The 17,202-nt window shown below is 39.8% G+C and overlaps 1 protein-coding gene across 1 annotated transcript; it reads left to right on the forward strand.

The window, feature by feature from the left end:
- Positions 1 to 724: 724 nt before the first annotated feature.
- chmp1a (charged multivesicular body protein 1A) lies at positions 725 to 8,707 on the forward strand. The gene is made up of 7 exons (XM_078258020.1): positions 725 to 855; positions 1,823 to 1,842; positions 1,938 to 2,015; positions 5,765 to 5,911; positions 6,584 to 6,712; positions 7,820 to 8,013; positions 8,481 to 8,707. The coding sequence occupies exons 1-7, from the start codon at positions 849 to 851 to the stop codon at positions 8,500 to 8,502; spliced, it is 597 nt and encodes a 198-aa protein (XP_078114146.1). The 5' UTR covers positions 725 to 848; the 3' UTR covers positions 8,503 to 8,707.
- Positions 8,708 to 17,202: the final 8,495 nt, after the last annotated feature.

Genomic DNA, 17,202 nt, shown 5'->3' on the forward strand with positions numbered 1-17,202 from the left:
AGTGTTCACTGTGCATAAAGTTGCTGATATACTCAAAGTAAGTTTCCTCATCCCCTGACTCAAGCTGGGATTGGTCCCTTCCTGGCACTTGACCCAGCGCCTTGGCTATCTGGAACAGTTCATCCGCAGAGAGAATGAGTAGGTCTTTCTTGATGGTCCACACCAACTTTCTCCTCTCACTGTCTGCCATGGCTGCTTCCCTATACCTCACACTTGGTTACTCAGTCCAGAAACTGTATGGTCAGGTCACTTTTTGGTCTACGGTGTTGGTATCACTGGATCAGCTTCTGGAGCAGCTCATGAAAAATGGGGGTAAAAACATGTGTTGTGATGTAACTTTGGCTATGTTCACTGCATATTCCACAAATGAACGTGCCATAACGGACATGCAATACTGTTGGATTTATTAAAACCTGTTTACCAGGTCACAATAAATTATTGTGACCTGGTAAACAGGTCGAGGGAGGGATTATCTAAATATGAATAATTAAAGACAATGTCGGCAGGGTTCAAAATTAGCACCATCTACTAGCCAAATGCTGTTAAAATATGCAAGTGGCTGGTAGATTTGCTTCATTCGCTAGCCAAAAAAACAATGGTAATGTACTGAGTGGATGGTGAAATTTGAACATTCACTAGCCGTTTGGCTGGTGGACGAAAAAGTTCATTTTGAACCTTGAATGTCGGTAACAACCAATAGAGGGCAGCAACGCGCCACTGCAGCGTCTAGACTGCTCTTTTTGGACCAGGAAGTGCCGTGCCAGATCCACCGATATAACAAAACAAGGGCTGTTAGGGAGATAAACATAGTTTTTCCTTTGATAACCTGGAATCATATTCGTCTTGACATGGAGGGTAAGTCGCGTTTTAACATGTGAACGGTCCATGCTGATAGGTGTTGCCTCTGTTTTAGCTATACAGCCAATCTAATGACAGATAGCTAACGTTAGCTTGTTAGCTTAGCTAGCTAGGTTAGCTGTCAGACCTGTTTTGATTTTCACTTGATTCGTTTTTCATTTCTAACTGTCTGTTTCCAGACTGACTATCAATGTGTCCTTCGGTTTGATTTAACATCTTGTCTTAACGCTGCCTGTCACTGACTCTTTTCCTTGCAAATTACTGTTTTTATTAGGAATGTCACTTTTTTACAAATTTAACAAACATAACGTAACGTCAGATACTTTTAGACCCTCCTTGGGTTTGGACGTGTACGACGACTTAAAACTCAAAGTAACATTTGCAGTTTTTACTGTATCGGTTGCTTTGCATATGACAGAATTGTACCACCAATGTCCTCTGTGTCTGTGTATTTGTAGTAGTTTTTGTACAGTGTTTGTCAAGTTATTTTGGAAAAAAGAGCACCAGATCCTCCCACAAAATCATAAGTGTCCCCTAGGGGACTGAAGTTACATTCATACAGTTGTCAAAAAATATGTAAAAACATTCATTATTGTTAAGGTCTAAGTCAAAGTTTGACCTTTTTGTGTCAGGGTTAGGCAAAGAGCTACAGCTGGAAACAGCCATAATGTATGGAGTTGATCAGAAGTAAAGGCTGCCTTTATATGTCTCCTTCCACTACTTTTTCACTCTGCTTTTTAATATGATTGTTGTACTTTTTCAGTAAAACAAAAGGGGGCTTATCTTCAAGTAAAGAAATGACAGATTGGACAACTCTTTATCTGTTTATGGTCAATCTCAGATAATGACAATCCAATGTTTTAATATATAATGTAGAGTTAGCATATTGCTATGTTACAGACAATCTATTGTGACAATTTACACAATATACACTACATAACTCTGTCTCTCACTGTCTCCACAGACACACTCTTCCAGTTAAAGGTATGTATCAATAAAAAGGGTCAATCCGTATCAGTTTGATAGACCTTATAAAGGTTATTTATTAATGTCCTGTACATCTTTCTCTGTGTTCAAAGTTCACTTCCAAGCAGCTTGAGAGACTGGCCAAGAAGGCAGAGAAGGAGTCGGAAAAGGAGCAGGCCAAGGTTAAGAAGGTGAGCAAACTGGCCCAAGCTTAAAGCCAAGTCACTGGGGCACTGTGGCGGCAGCTAAATGGTTCAGATGCATCCCTGTCATCACAATGTCCCACAATGTTCTCTTGCATAGCGGGACCTTTGTTGCATATCATACACCTCTCTCTGTCCCTTTATCTCTACCGTGACCTCTCTAACGAATAATAATATGTTAATTTATATGGCACCTTCACAAGTAAAAGACAGAACAAAAGTCATAAAATGCTGACATCAAGCTAAAAACATAAAATACAGTTAAAAAGCAAGTCTAAACAAATGGGTCTTGAGCTGCTATAATGGCAAAATGCCCAAAAATAATCTTTAAAAAAAAAGGCCAAGCTTCTTTTGGTGCAATTTTTAGCTTTAGGGATTGTTTTTTAAGGTCATATTTACTAACTAAAGTGCTCTTTGTTTAGCACAAGTTAAACATGTAAAGCATCCAGACAGATATCATCTGCATGTTCTTTCTTCCCTTTTCTCTGTATCAGTTGGATAATGTGCTATGTGATCTTTGCAGTCGGCCTGTAGTGGGTGTTGATAATGTTTGGGTGTGGCTGTTTGGGGCTGTGCCAGTATCTCTAGATCTATTCCAGACTTGTTAAGTCATTGTATATATGCAGCCCTATCACTGGCCAATGGCAGCAAAGGCTTATCAGATGAGTGAAAAACATCAATAGAAAATACAATGAATTAGATCATTATGGAGTGTAAAAACAAATATGAAAAGCTTTTTCTTTTCCTTTTACCTCCAGTCAATCAGTAGAAAGTAGCGCTTCAGTGCTGTTGCAGTCATTCCCCGGCTGCAATGACGGTGCAGAGAATCGGAGAGCGCAGATGCGGAAGATCCGGAAATGCTGACCAATCAGAGCAGACGGGGCTTTTTTTCAGGAGGGAGGCTTAAAGAAACGGGCGTGTTTCAGACAGAGGGTATAAATACAGGTATATTCAGACCGACAGTATGAGAAAATAATGGTTTTTTTTTTTACATAAAAGCATGTACACGTGTTCTAGTAATTAGTGTTAGCTAGCTATCTTTTGGCGTTTTTCCATTACATGGTACCTGCTCGACTCGCCTCGACTCTACTCGCCTCGACTCAACTCGCCTCACTGTGCGTCTGTTTTCCATTGCAGATTTTATTACCGCCTCAGCGTGGCTGGTCGTCATAGCAGCGCTGCAGTAAACTGCCGTGACCTAACGCGACACACACACAGAACAAGGAAGGTGTGTGTTGTTGCCAGAAGACACATTTAGTTTCAAATGAAGCTGGAGGCAGCAAAAAACACAGCGCAGGCTAAACTATTTAAAAATGGCGGGTTTGTTCAGGACACCCCCCTCTGTCGCTTTCACGTCACCTTTTGGTATCGGCTCAGCTCGCTGGGAACCTCAACTGAGGTGGTACTAAAAAAAGTACCTGTTAGCAGGTACCAGGTACTTTTTTTTCGTAATGGAAAACCAAAAAAAGGCGAGTCGAGTAGGTACCATGTAATGGAAAAGAGCCATTTGTTACCATTAGCTTGCCAATTCAAATTATTTAAATATGGTTAGAATAGTTTATACAGGAGTACGCAGTATATGGGTGATGAACATTCCCACTGGTGTAGTTTGATGACGAAGGTAGCTACTGAAGCAAATCAGTTTTGGATATTTAACTAACAGTATTATTTATTGATATATTCAGCTGTATTTTTAACTGGTCTAATTACTGTTTACTGCCCTTTGTCAGTTTTGGTGCTTCATGATTGGACATCTTTTTGTTGTCATCAGTAGATTATTTATGGGCATTCTACTGGTCAAGTGACACATCAGTCAGCAGGGGGCAGCACAACTTTAGCATTGTATAACATCATGCATGGCTAGTCATTTCTAGAGGTAAATATATATAGGTCATTAGGCATTGCTGTTCTAATTTCAAATGCATGTTTGGTTTGGAGATTACAGAAGACATATCTAGGTGACTTCTCTCATGGAACCATGAGGTTACACAGATCTGTTATCCTCTCACTGGCCAGAGACATATCTTCACTTTACATTACTCCCATCCTTTCTAACAGCTCACATGCATTTGAAATATGGAGGAAGCTGCTGCTGTTTGTTTTTATTACTGTTTGTATTACTAACTTTATAGGAGCTACACTTGTCAAGATGCAATCCACACAATTAATACTGGAAAAGAAAGCTAGGAAAATAAATCATAACTAGTGATGCACCGAAATGAAAATTCTGGGCCGAAACCGAAAATTCAGGATGCTTTGGGACGAAGTTTGTGATTTCATGAATTTAATTAATCTGATTTGAAAAACTACAAACCAATAAAATGATCACACTTTTATTGAAAGTAACGCACCAAAATTTGACTTGAATATATATAAAACACAATATTAAATATATTATTCTTCATTCAGTTGTGTAACAATCAAATGTAACAGATTATTTGATGTACTCTGCATATTGAATTGGATGTCGTGTTTTCAGGTTGGTGTATCAAACCTGACGTGGGAAAGTTCTTTGGCACCGCACCCCCTCTTGAAATCAAATTTGACGTCTTTATCAGAAACTTTGAAGTAATTCCACACCGCTGACATGATCGGCCTTTGCTGGGTAGCACCGTGATAATGGCTGGATCAGCTGAGAGGGAAATCTTATGATTTAATCTACAAACTATTATTTAAATAGTATAAGATTACTGCCCTGGTTGTATCACGCAGCACTCGTTACAACAGAGAAAGCTAAAGCCTGATCAACGAGTTATTTAAATAATGTATTATAGTTAAATAATGTTAATAGCTATAGATATTTATTTGGTACTACTACTAAACCCAAACTGATAACTGCTTCAAAAATGCAGAGAGTAGCTTGCTTTTCTCCATTTCATATTTTTTTATTGTTTAGTATTTTAGAACAAAATCAGTATCAGTAGCTTATTAGACCTTTTGGTCCGCTCCAGTTTAGAACATAGTCACAGCAATGATGCATCCTCCACAATACAGCCAGTGTTTTTTCCGCAACTTCCGCATCAGCTGAGTAGAGCACACACAAATCAATGTTTGGCAGACACATGGCATATGGATGGTATATGCCAACTGCAAGGGAAAGGTTTTTAAATGAATTCTAGACCAAAATAGTTTGGTGCAAGAAAACTATTAAATGAAACAAAATACTTGTGACCCTGTCTCCCTAACCGTACATGTATGTTGTTTAAAGGGAGGGCTAATTGTTTACGATGTAACGTAATGTGTAAAGCCTTGAGGCTACTCCTTTAGCAGATTGCTTTTGGATTTTAGTATAGCAATAAAAGGTTGAGACCCAAACTATCCACAAGCATAATGTTGTGTGTAATTGCCAGTCAGAAAAAAGGCCTACCGTACTTTATATGAGTAATAATACTGTACTTTGTATTTGGTCAGTCTAAAAAAAAAATAATTTGAAGACATCACTTTGGGATCTGGTAACATCTCATGGGCATTTGTCATCATTTTTGTCTCATTAGAGACAAGGTAAAAGTAAGATTAATCCTAACAAAAATCCTCATCGGTTACAGCTTTTGTTTCATTTATAACAAGCTTATGTACAATGTTGACACTAAAGGGTACGCAATGGTGTTTCTGTTCATCACGTTTACATGTGTGTGCACTACATACACCTGGAGGATTGTACTAGAACGAGGTATGCTAAAGGTGAATTTGAGTTGCCGTTTTTTTGAGTGTTTACAGTGTCTTTGTCTCATCACCAGGCGTTGCAACAGAAGAATGTGGATTGTGCCAGAGTGTATGCAGAAAATGCCATCCGGAAAAAAAACGAAGGTCTCAATTGGCTGCGCATGGCGTCTCGAGTCGACGCGGTGGCCTCCAAAGTCCAGACTGCTGTCACCATGAAGGGAGTAAGTTACTGTGTTCAGTCAGCTCATCAGCGGTGGAAGAAGTGTTCAGAGCCTTTACATAAGTAAAAGTACTAATACCACACTGTAAAAAACACTTTGTTACAAGTAAACCTCCTGCATTGAAAATGTTACTTAAGTAAAAGTCTGTAAGTATCATCAGAAAAAAAATTTACTTAAAGTATTAGTACTCGATACAGAAAAAAACTGGAAACGATTCAGACAGTTCTGTCACTCAACCAAGTGTTTAATGGTCTATTTCAGCTGGACCTGTAGGCTGTAATATTGTAACGTTGGCTAGTTTAATTTATAATATTTTATAAACTACATTTGTTTTGTGTGCTAAAATCTAAATGTTTAAAGTAATAAGTAACTAAAGATGTCAGATGAATGTAGTGGAGTAAAAAGTACAATATTTTTCTCTGAAATGTAGTGGAGTAGAAGTAGAAAGTGGTATGAAAAGGAAAAGACTCAAGTAAAGTACAAGTACCTCAACATTTGGACTGAAGTACAGTACTGGAGTACATGTACTTTGTTACATTCTACCGCTGCAGTTCATTGATACTTGCTGTATACAGTTTTACTATATGTGGGACTATTAAGCAACTATTACCACATCATATGTGTCCTTCCAGAATGAGACAAATCCATCATAAAGGCATTTCTTTCCATCAGGTGACCAAAAACATGGGCCAGGTGACCAAAGCTCTGGACAGAGCTCTAAACTCCATGGATCTGCAAAAGGTCTCTGCCGTCATGGATAAGTTTGAAACCCAAGTCCAGAACCTCGACGTCCACACCTCAGTGAGTGGCTGCAGACTATGTGCATTTGTTCTTGTATATGTACTTTCATAAAGTGCTTGGCTTGCTTTAGTAAATTGTGCATGGTTAGATGTTCTGTCTGACTTGAAAGGGTAACTTTGGTATTTTTCAACCTGGTGTTTTCCCATGTTTTGTGTCTAAGTGGTGGAGTAACAATGTTTGAAATTGGTCCAGTATCAGGGTTTTTCCTGGCTAAGAATGGGCTTTTGGGAGGAGGAGGGGGGGGGGGGGGGGGGGGGGGCATGACCAGGACACGTACAGTAAATGAGTCTGTGTTACCTTATTTGACAGACATCTATTTACCTGTTATTTCTGACAATTTGATAAACAACAATGTATATTATGCTTGAGTAAATAAAGCCCCAATTAACAAAACTGGTTAAAAAAATAATATTAATATTCTCTGGAGATAAAACTGAGATTAGCTCTCATATTTAAGTTTATGTTCTGCTTGTTCAACGCTTGTTGAAATTGCTCTTAAACACATTTCGAGAGGATTTGAATTGCTGTTTTTATTCTCATATTCTTATCATTTTGGTGCTGGTGGTTTTCCTTTGGGGCTGGCTAAAACCTCTTTGGGGGGGGGGTGCCAAAAATTCCTCTATGCAGTCAGCAGCGGCGAAACGAGCTGCAAGTTAACGTTAATGAAAATATGCTGGCTCTATACACGCTAAAAGTATTGTTTATTTAAATGGAGTCTGGTGGGCGTTGCGATGGTGATGAAGGGGCTGATTCTGCTTAAACTAAAAGGATCTTACTCTTTAACAAAAAGGTATCTTTCTAGGGATCCTTTCTGTATGTTGTCAGACACTTAAAATAATCTGAGTCAGCGGCACAAACAGAACTTTGAGTGGACGGAAATTGACGATGCACATTTGCCCTATAGGATTACATTGCAGCCTGGTTTGAGGCTGCCCATTACAGCGTTTTCACTCAATACTGGACTAATTTCAAATATTTTGTTCACATTAGTCACTTAGACACCAATGCATAAAATACTGAAATTACCCTTTAAATCATAAAGAAATCCAACCCAGTTGTTGAGTTTTCTTTTGTCCATAACGCACTCGATCCATCCCTCTCTTTCAGGTGATGGAGGATTCCATGAGCTCGGCAATGACTCTGACCACGCCTCAGGAACAGGTGGACAGCTTGATCCACCAAATAGCAGAGGAGAGCGGCCTGGAGGTGATGGACCAGCTCAGCCAGCTGCCTGCAGGAGCCACCTCGGTGGGTGCAGAGAGCTCTCGGAGCCAGGAGAGGGAAGACCAGCTGTCTCGACGGTAAGGACCAGTGTCTGTACTTGGTACTAGACAGAACGTGTTTTATCCCATAACTACTAGGTTACAGGTTAGAAGTTCCCTTAAAGGGTAATTTAGTTTCGAGTCATTTTTTTATGAAGAAAAACTCAAAATTCTCTGATTCCAGCTTCTTAAATTTAGATTCAGAAAACTTTATTGTCTGTCATGACAGAAAATTGTCTAGACGTGGCCTCAACACAGAAACAGTAAACATACACTTGGACAGTAAAATAAATTGTAATTTTTCCACTGGGGGTCAATAAAAAGTATAAAATAATAATAATAAATAAAAATACAAAGCATTGTGAATATTTGTGAATATGTTGTAGTTTCTTCTCTCCTCTGTGACAGTAAACTGAATATCTTTGAGTTGGGGACAAAAACAAGACATTTGAGGATGTCATCTTGGGCTTTGGGAAACACTGATCCACATCTTTCCTATGTTCCAGGTTGGCTGCTTTGCGGAACTGAGGACTCGTCCCGGAGGAGAGACGGCGCTTGTTCCGGCTGTGTGGAAGCAGACGAGTTTAATGATGGCGACAGGAGCTGTGTGTGTTTCTATTGAACTGTTCCTACAAGGAGGACTTAATGAGCCTATCGATTACCATCCCCCTGCCTGCTCTATAAATACACACACACACACACACACACACACACACACACACACACACACACAGGCTAGAAATACTACCTGAGAAGTCATGAATCTCTCTCTGGTTCACCTTCCCATTTGATCCTTTTATTCCTGTTTCTATCTCCCCCTGTAATAATGTAAGTCCCCGTCGGATCTCATTTTACCTTTTGAGTCTCCTTCTTCTCCGTGTTTCTCCACCAACACCACCTCCTCCTCCTGTTCTCCTACTCAGCAGTTCTCAAACCACACACTTTTGGATGTATGCTTTGTACGAAAAAAAATTTTTTTTCACAAACTAAATTTACAATGATGAGAATGAAAACGTTTTAGTAAGCAGTTATATTGATTATAATGGAGTTTGGCGTCCCTAGCTCTCATAAGGTGCCCGGTGGGTTAAAGATTTATTTACAAGTGTTGTGGGCTCTGTCAGTCAGAGTTTTAATGGATGGTTCTGTTGGGAAGAAGGAGACACATACATTTAATGGGAAAAGAAATACCAGATTTTATACTTTGGTGTTTGGTCATTTTTAAGTTTAAAAGCGATCTCTTGGTAACACTAACAACTCCTTCAGAAGATTCATCCAAACAACAACCACTGCATGACATTTTTATATATATATATATATATATACATATATATATATATATATATATATATATATATAACTGTATGCAGCAAAGGACAATCCTCAGACCTTTTGTTTCTCACTGTCAAAATGATTTATTTTCGTGTTCTACTTTTGTTTTATTTAACTTTGTTGTTGATTATTTCTCATACCTGTATGGGAATTTTTGCTTTTAATGCCTTATTTGGGATGCAGGTGCTTGCATAGGTGCTCCCCCTGCCAGTGCCTGAAGGACAGTAGTTTAGAAAGCAAACAGCAGTAAATATCTTGGTCACAGCCAACTTCACTTCAACTCTGACTGTGATGAGTGAGCGCTCTGGTTGCCATAGCCGTCATAGAGGGACATATATTATCTCTTCAACTCTATAGATTGAAGAAGCTGGATCTCTTTGAGGTGTCCCCCAGCAACACTGAAACCTCACTCAAATATTTTTTGCACCTTCTCTGTCTTAAAATAAAGTAATCATCCCCACCTGTCTTAGTCTCATCCGAAACACTTCCAGTAGAAGACGTCCGTTAGGAGCAGAGATGTACGTGCTGGATCTTATTTGTATTTTTGACAAGAATCAATTGCTACTCCTTTTTTGCCTTGTAAACCACGTAAACAATGGCAACAGCGTGAGTAATGGAAGACAGGTTCTTTTTCTGTTGTTTTTAGAGCTCATAGCTCTGTATCGAGATGCTTGTTAAGTGATTTCACTGGTTTTGATGCGTCCTTCTTTGAGCATTCAATGTAGATATCAGTGAGAGGGCAGGCAGGCCAAAGCCAGACCTCGACCTATGACAGAGCATCTTTGCTGTCGGATGTTTTCCATTTATTTGTCCATTTTAACACAGAAAGGGTTTGTTATTGCTCAACATTCAGCAGACTTTGAAGCATTATTGTTTTCTATATTTATCTTGGTAAAATAAAGTATTGTCCTCTGATGCAGTCTTTCATTTGACCTCAGTGGTTTGAGTGTTGAGTGTTGACAGACAATGCTTAAATTGTTGCGGTTGAGCTGTATATACAGTAGTATGTCAGATCAAATTTCAACCAACAGTAGATGGCACCAAAAACATGAAGACAAAGAATTTGGCTGCAAATGCAGCTTTTCCACAGTAGCAAAGTCAGAAAATAGTTCATGTCACTTCCTCTAAAAATGACTTTTTTGTACATTACTTGAGCTTATGTAATTCAAATGCTTTAAGTTGGGTTAACTTTATTGCCATAAAAACAAAGGTTGTTAGAAAGTTACTTTGGTGAGCACAGCTAGATGTTAACGGTATGTTTGTATGTTCACGCTAGTCATGTGCCATTGGCTTCTTATGTACTTGCACCGCCTCTAACATTAGTTTTCTTCAGTCTAAACCTGGCCCTCAGGAAGTGCTCCGGGCTTTAAAGCCAATTTAACATAGCAGCCAAACTGTCATGTGTCTGTCATGTGATGCCATGGGGCCCAAAAATACTTTTTTTTTACCATAGACCTGTCTTAAGTATTTATAAAATCCTGGCTATGCTCCTGTTTATGAAATAGCCTACTCTTGCCAGGCCATCTAGCTGAGGATAACCTTGTGTGGACTGGTGTTAAAATATCATTTGATGACAAGGCTTTTAAAATTGTCATCATGGCTGCTCTCATCTCATTTGCAACACAACACAAGGCAGATCATGACCACTGCCCTGAGTTGGTTTCTGAATATTCAGACAGATGCAGCATGTTCACACACAGGCAAATACAGGCTGCTGTGTTGTCTGAGTAAACAGTTTAAACTGCAGCACGAAGAGGAAGTTTTCCTGTAATTTCTCACTGAAGCATTACTAGGAACAGTGTCAAGATGGGCGGTGGTGTAATGTTACTGAGGGGCTTTTTGCATTCCTCTTCACTCTTTCTCTGTCCCTCTCTCTTGCTCTGTTTGTGAAATAAGTCATGAGGTAAATTATCATACCATGGGTAAATAATTAGACAGCCCTGGGAGGGGAGCAGCACAAATGCCAGGCAGGAAGTGTGCGTGCCTGGCAGCCCCATAACAACTGGCTGTCGCTCCGTGAAATGTCAAAGAAGAGGCCAGAGCGATCACCCCAGCAGGTTGTCTTGGCGTGCACTGAGTGTTTCCACTGTGGACTCCCCCGCCTTTTTCTTTTTCTGGAAGCCTTGACTTAGCCATGGTGACAGAAGGAGGACACACAACTCATGACAACACAATAGATGATGAACAAGCTGTCCCAGGACTGACGTATACACAGTGAGGGGTGACAGTTAATATCCAGGATAAGGTGTGTGGTGGTTTTCACTGGAAAATACCGACCCAGTAACCTTGCTGAACCTCCAGGGAAGAAAACTGGAGGTTATGAATTGAAAATGGCTTTTTAAATATGTAAGTGACTCCCAGCAGGAGCCAGTTACTATAAAAAGGGATACTGGCAGGGTTGTGCTGACAGAATGGAGTTCCCCTTTAATGCCACACTCCTGCATGGGTTGGGTTGCAGTGTCAGGTTTCCCCGTTGTGTCTGCTGTTTGTGTATGACAAATAAGCAATAGCCTACTTGGCAATGGGTTTGTAACTGGAAACTGTTTAGGGCGAGTGACTGTGTTGATTTTCCTCCATGAGCACAATGGATCAGTGTCACAAGATACAGACAGGCATCAAAGGTCAGGGAACAGAAACTGAGAGTAAAAGGCTAGGCTTAAGAGGGCAATAGAGAGGAGCAATGGTAACAATTACCATGTTTGCAAGAGACAATAAGGAAGACCTTGAGCTGGAAGTAATGTCAACATGAACTCTGAACATCCTTTATAAACAAGCTTTATTATCTGCTTAATTATCACTTCATCATTATGTCTTCAGTTTCTAGCAATTCTGCCATTTTACTTAATTGGTCCGGAAATGAAATGCTACGTTCTACTATGGGAAGGCTCAGCTCTGACTATTAATTAGTTGATGCTGCAGTTGCTTGTACGGAAGATGATTAGGGTAGGGCTGCACGGTATGAGGAAAATATGCAATATACGATAACGTTGTTGAATATCGCGATAACAATATCACTTGCGATAAATAAACAGTGTACTCACCTCTGCATTTCTGCTGCTTTCAGTATTCTGCTACACATACAACAAATTGCTTGTTGAATTTAAAACAATTGAAAGGAAATCATTTCCAACATTCTTTTATTGAACAAATTGAACATTGAATTGGATATAAATGGCACCACTAAAAAAAGTTACATTTGAAAGTGCAGTTTTCTGCTGATATTTTCTTTCAACTCACACAAAAGAATTTGTGTCTATTGCGATATATCGCAGCCTTTTGCGATGTTTATATTGCACAAGTTAATATTGCAATCACGATAAAAAAAAAAAACTGTCTATTGTGCAGCCCTAGATTAGGGCCACATGGGAAAATGTTTTTGAATTGTGGGTTTGAATTCTCAATTTTAATTCAGAACTCAAATACATTTTTCACATTACATACATGTTTGGGCCTAATCCTCTTCTGAATGCTTGTAATGCCTTTAATCCACAAGCTGTCGCAAATGAACGCTGAACAACTATGAGTACTGTCTGAACAACGAGACGATAGAGGGAGAAGAACTCTTGGAGGTATGATAAACCCAAATCAATCTACTATCAATATTTACCAGTTGAAAAGAGTTAGTTAACTAACTGTATTATATATTTATTTTTAGTGTATGCATTATTGTTGGGTAAATTGTCTGTTTTGTGCTGTTTATATGGCTCATGTTGTGCACTCATTTACTCATTGATTAATGAATACATACAGTCAGGTCCATAAATATTGGGACATCGACACAATTCTAATCTTTTTGGCTCTATACACCACCACAATGGAGTTGAAATGAAACGAACAAGATGTGCTTTAACTGCAGACTTTCAGCTTTAATTTGAGGGTATTTACATCCAAATCAGGTGAACGGTGTAGGAATTACAACAGTTTGTATATGTGCCTCCCACTTTTTAAGGGACCAAAAGTAATGGGACAATTGGCTGCTCAGCTGTTCCATGGCCAGGTGTGTGTTATTCCCTCATTATCCCATTTACAAGGAGCAGATAAAAGGTCCAGAGTTCATTTCAAGTGTGCTATTTGCATTTGGAATCTGTTGCTGTCAACTCTCAATATGAGATCCAAAGAGCTGTTACTATCAGTGAAGCAAGCCATCATTAGGCTGAAAAATCTAAACAAACCCATCAGAGAGATAGCAAAAAACATTAGGTGTGGCCAAATCAACTGTTTGGAACATTCTTAAAAAGAAAGAACGCACCGGTGAGCTCAGCAACACCAAAAGACCCGGAAGACCACGGGAAACAACTGTGGTGGATGACCGAAGAATACTTTTCCCTGGTGAAGAAAACACCCTTCACAACAGTTGGCCAGATCAAGAACACTCTCCAGGTGTATGTGTGTCAAAGTCAACAATCAAGAGAAGACTTCACCAGAGTGAATACAGAGGGTTCACTACAAGATGTAAACCATTGGTGAGCCTCAAAAACAGGAAGGCCAGATTAGAGTTTGCCAAACATCTAAAAAAGCCTTCACATTTCTGGAACAACATCCTATGGACAGATGAGACAAAGATCAACTTGTACCAGAGTGATGGGAAGAGAAGAGTATGGAGAAGGAAAGGAACTGCTCATGATCCAAAGCATACCACCTCATCAGTGAAGTATGGTGGTGGTAGTGTCATGGCGTGGGCATGTATGGCTGCCAATGGAACTGGTTCTCTTGTATTTATTGATGATGTGACTGCTGACAAAAGCAGCAGGATGAATTCTGAAGTGTTTCGGGCAATATTATCTGCTCATATTCAGCCAAATGCTTCAGAACTCATTGAACGACGCTTCACAGTGCAGATGGACAATGACCCGAAGTATACTGCGAAAGCAACCAAAGAGTCTTTTAAGGGAAAGAAGTGGAATGTTATGCAATGGCCAAGTCAATCACCTGACCTGAATCCGATTGAGCATGCATTTCACTTGCTGAAGACAAAACTGAAGGGAAAATGCCCCAAGAACAAGCAGGAACTGCAGACAGTTGCAGTTGAGGCCTGGCAGAGCATCACCAGGGATGAAACCCAGCGTCTGGTGATGTCTATGCCTTCCAGACTTCAGGCTGGAATTGATTGCAAAGGATTTGCAACCAAGTATTAAAAAGTGAAAGTTTGATTTATGATTGTTGATCTGTCCCATTACTTTTGGTCCCTTAAAAAGTGGGAGGCACATATACAAACTGTTGTAATTCCTACACCGTTCACCTGATTTGGATGTAAATACCCTCAAATTAAAGCTGAAAGTCTGCAGTTAAAGCACATCTTGTTCGTTTCATTTCAACTCCATTTTGGTGGTGTATAGAGCCAAAAAGATTAGAATTGTGTCGATGTCCCAATATTTATGGACCTGACTGTATATTTATGTAGGCCTATGTTTATCAGCGTCCATCTGGTTGACTTGACTCTGTACATCGGACATTATACACTTCCCTCCCATTTAGAGGTTAAAAAACACCTATTCCCTTTATGTTGGGTTTTTACCCACTGTAGCTAGCTACTGTATCTGTGAACAAATGAACTGTATAAAAAGAAGATAGACAGACAGACAGACAGGGAGGTAGATAGATAGATAGACAGATAGATAGATAGATGTGGTGGTGTAAACCGAGCCCTGGGTATCCTGCTCTGCCTTTGAGAAAATGAAAGCTCAGATGGGCCAATCTGGAATGTTCCCTTTATGATGTCATAAGGGGAAAGGTTACCTCCCCTTTCTCTGGTTTACCCACCCAGAGAATTTGGCCCACCCATGAGAGAGAGAGACATCATGGCTTTCAAATTATCAAAGTGGCAGTTGGTCAAGGCCAGATACAGTATTAGGGGACCACTAAGGTCTATATAAAAGAGACTTCAGATACAGTATTAGGGGACCACTAAGGTCTATATAAAGAGACTTCAGATACAGTATTAGGGGACCACTAAGGTCTATATAAAAGAGACTTCAGATACAGTATTAGGGGACCACTAAGGTCTATATAAAAGAGACTTCAGATACAGTATTAGGGGACCACTAAGGCCTATATAAAAGAGACTTCAGATACAGTATTAGGGGACCACTAAGGCCTATATAAAAGAGACTTCAGATACAGTATTAGGGGACCACTAAGGCCTATATAAAAGAGACTTCAGATACAGTATTAGGGGGACCACTAAGGCCTATATAAAGAGACTTCAGATACAGTATTAGGGGACCACTAAGGTCTATATAAAAGAGACTTCAGATACAGTATTATGGGACCACTAAGGCCTATATAAAAGAGACTTCAGATACAGTATTAGGGGACCACTAAGGTCTATATAAAAGCATCTAAAGAGTCATGTCATGTCATGGGACCTTTAAATTATGAATTTGCCTGTGAGTGTGTAAAACCTGTGATGTCATCCCAATGTAACGTCTATGGACCCGACGTTAAAAGAGAGAGTGAAGGCTGTTACCCACCCGGGTGGTTTGGATCTTTAATGATTCTCCTAGCCTTTTTCTTTCATGCCTGGTGCCTCATATATGCATCATATCGTATTCAGGCAATTCTCAAAGGCGCCATCTTGGGGTCCGGGATCCAGTTCTTAAAATACATCTATGGTAATCCCTGGCAATCCCCCCCCCACACACACACACACACACACACACACACACACACCCCTCCCCCTCCCACTCACACACACACACACACACACACACACACACACACACACACACACACACACACACACACACACACACACACACACAATAGATAGAAATCAGGTGTTCCCTCTCCCATGTGACCGCCCCTGTTTATTGGCTGAGGGACGGGAGAGTTTGGGCCGCTCCGATTGGATTAAGGAACGGTTACGTCAAGATAGTCGGAGTTACCCAGAGAGAGACAGGAAGTAGTGGGATAATTTTCTTTAAAAAATAAACGCAAACTATTCATCATTAGGCTACTAATGACTCATTAGTTATTACATGTGTGTCCCTTACAATTTGGAGAAACAGTGTTAGGTAAGAAAACATTAATGATCCCTGTGTGTGAAGTCCAGAAAATATTACAAACATATATACAAAATATAAAATATATACATATATATATATATATATATATATATATATATATATATATATATATATAATATAATATAATATATAATAATGGCTGGATATGTGAACATGGCTGGATGGACCTGATAAGTGGCCCTGGGAAGAACTGCTCCTTCACCTTTCTGTGTACAGTTGTAATATGCTAAAATAGTACCTGGCCCCAGATCTGCTGTGTGGTAGTTACTGAACTGAAACAATGAAGGTCTTTAAGTTCCTCAACATGACAGGGCCTCATAATCAGGTCATCATTTTGTGATTTACAATGTTCTTCTTTCTTTTCCCATCTACTGTGCATGTAGGCCTATCTGTTGACCTGCAGGTTGCAAACTGCTGCACTTGCCCTTACAGGCAAATCGTTGAATTAAATTGATATATGACTAGGACGCAGCTTAACTCTTGTTGTATTGTCTTCTCGTCGACCATGCACTTGTTGTCCTCCCTCGTCAAAACTGACCCGGTCTGGTTTGTCTGTTTATAAAGCATGAAAAAATATCACCAAATTCTGACTTACATCTTCTTAGCCAAGTTCATTCCAACATAAAAACATTGTAATGCAAATGGCTAAAATTAGGAGAAATATGAAACAACAGGTTTGTATTTTACTGTAGTCCTGGACTAAAGGGCCTGGCTGTTGGGCCCCTAATGATTCCCCTCTCATGGCCCTCCTGTTCCACCTGGAGGTACCTTGTTGCCTCCAGATTCGATAAGGCCAGTGCAACCAGTAGGCTACTCCTATGCTGCAGTATAACACTTTAATAGAGTTCACTTGTGGTAACTTGACTAAACTCAA

The sequence above is a fragment of the Sander vitreus genome, chromosome 8 (assembly GCF_031162955.1).
Source record: "Sander vitreus isolate 19-12246 chromosome 8, sanVit1, whole genome shotgun sequence".
Classification (NCBI taxonomy): domain Eukaryota; kingdom Metazoa; phylum Chordata; class Actinopteri; order Perciformes; family Percidae; genus Sander; species Sander vitreus.

What these genes read in the sequence shown, in the direction of transcription:
- chmp1a (XM_078258020.1), top strand. An exon ending in AGCAGGCCAAGGTTAAGAAG is followed by an intron (nt 2,016 to 5,764) that starts GTGAGCAAACTG and finishes TCTCATCACCAG; the next exon opens with GCGTTGCAACAGAAGAATGT. An exon ending in GAAGACCAGCTGTCTCGACG is followed by an intron (nt 8,014 to 8,480) that starts GTAAGGACCAGT and finishes CCTATGTTCCAG; the next exon opens with GTTGGCTGCTTTGCGGAACT.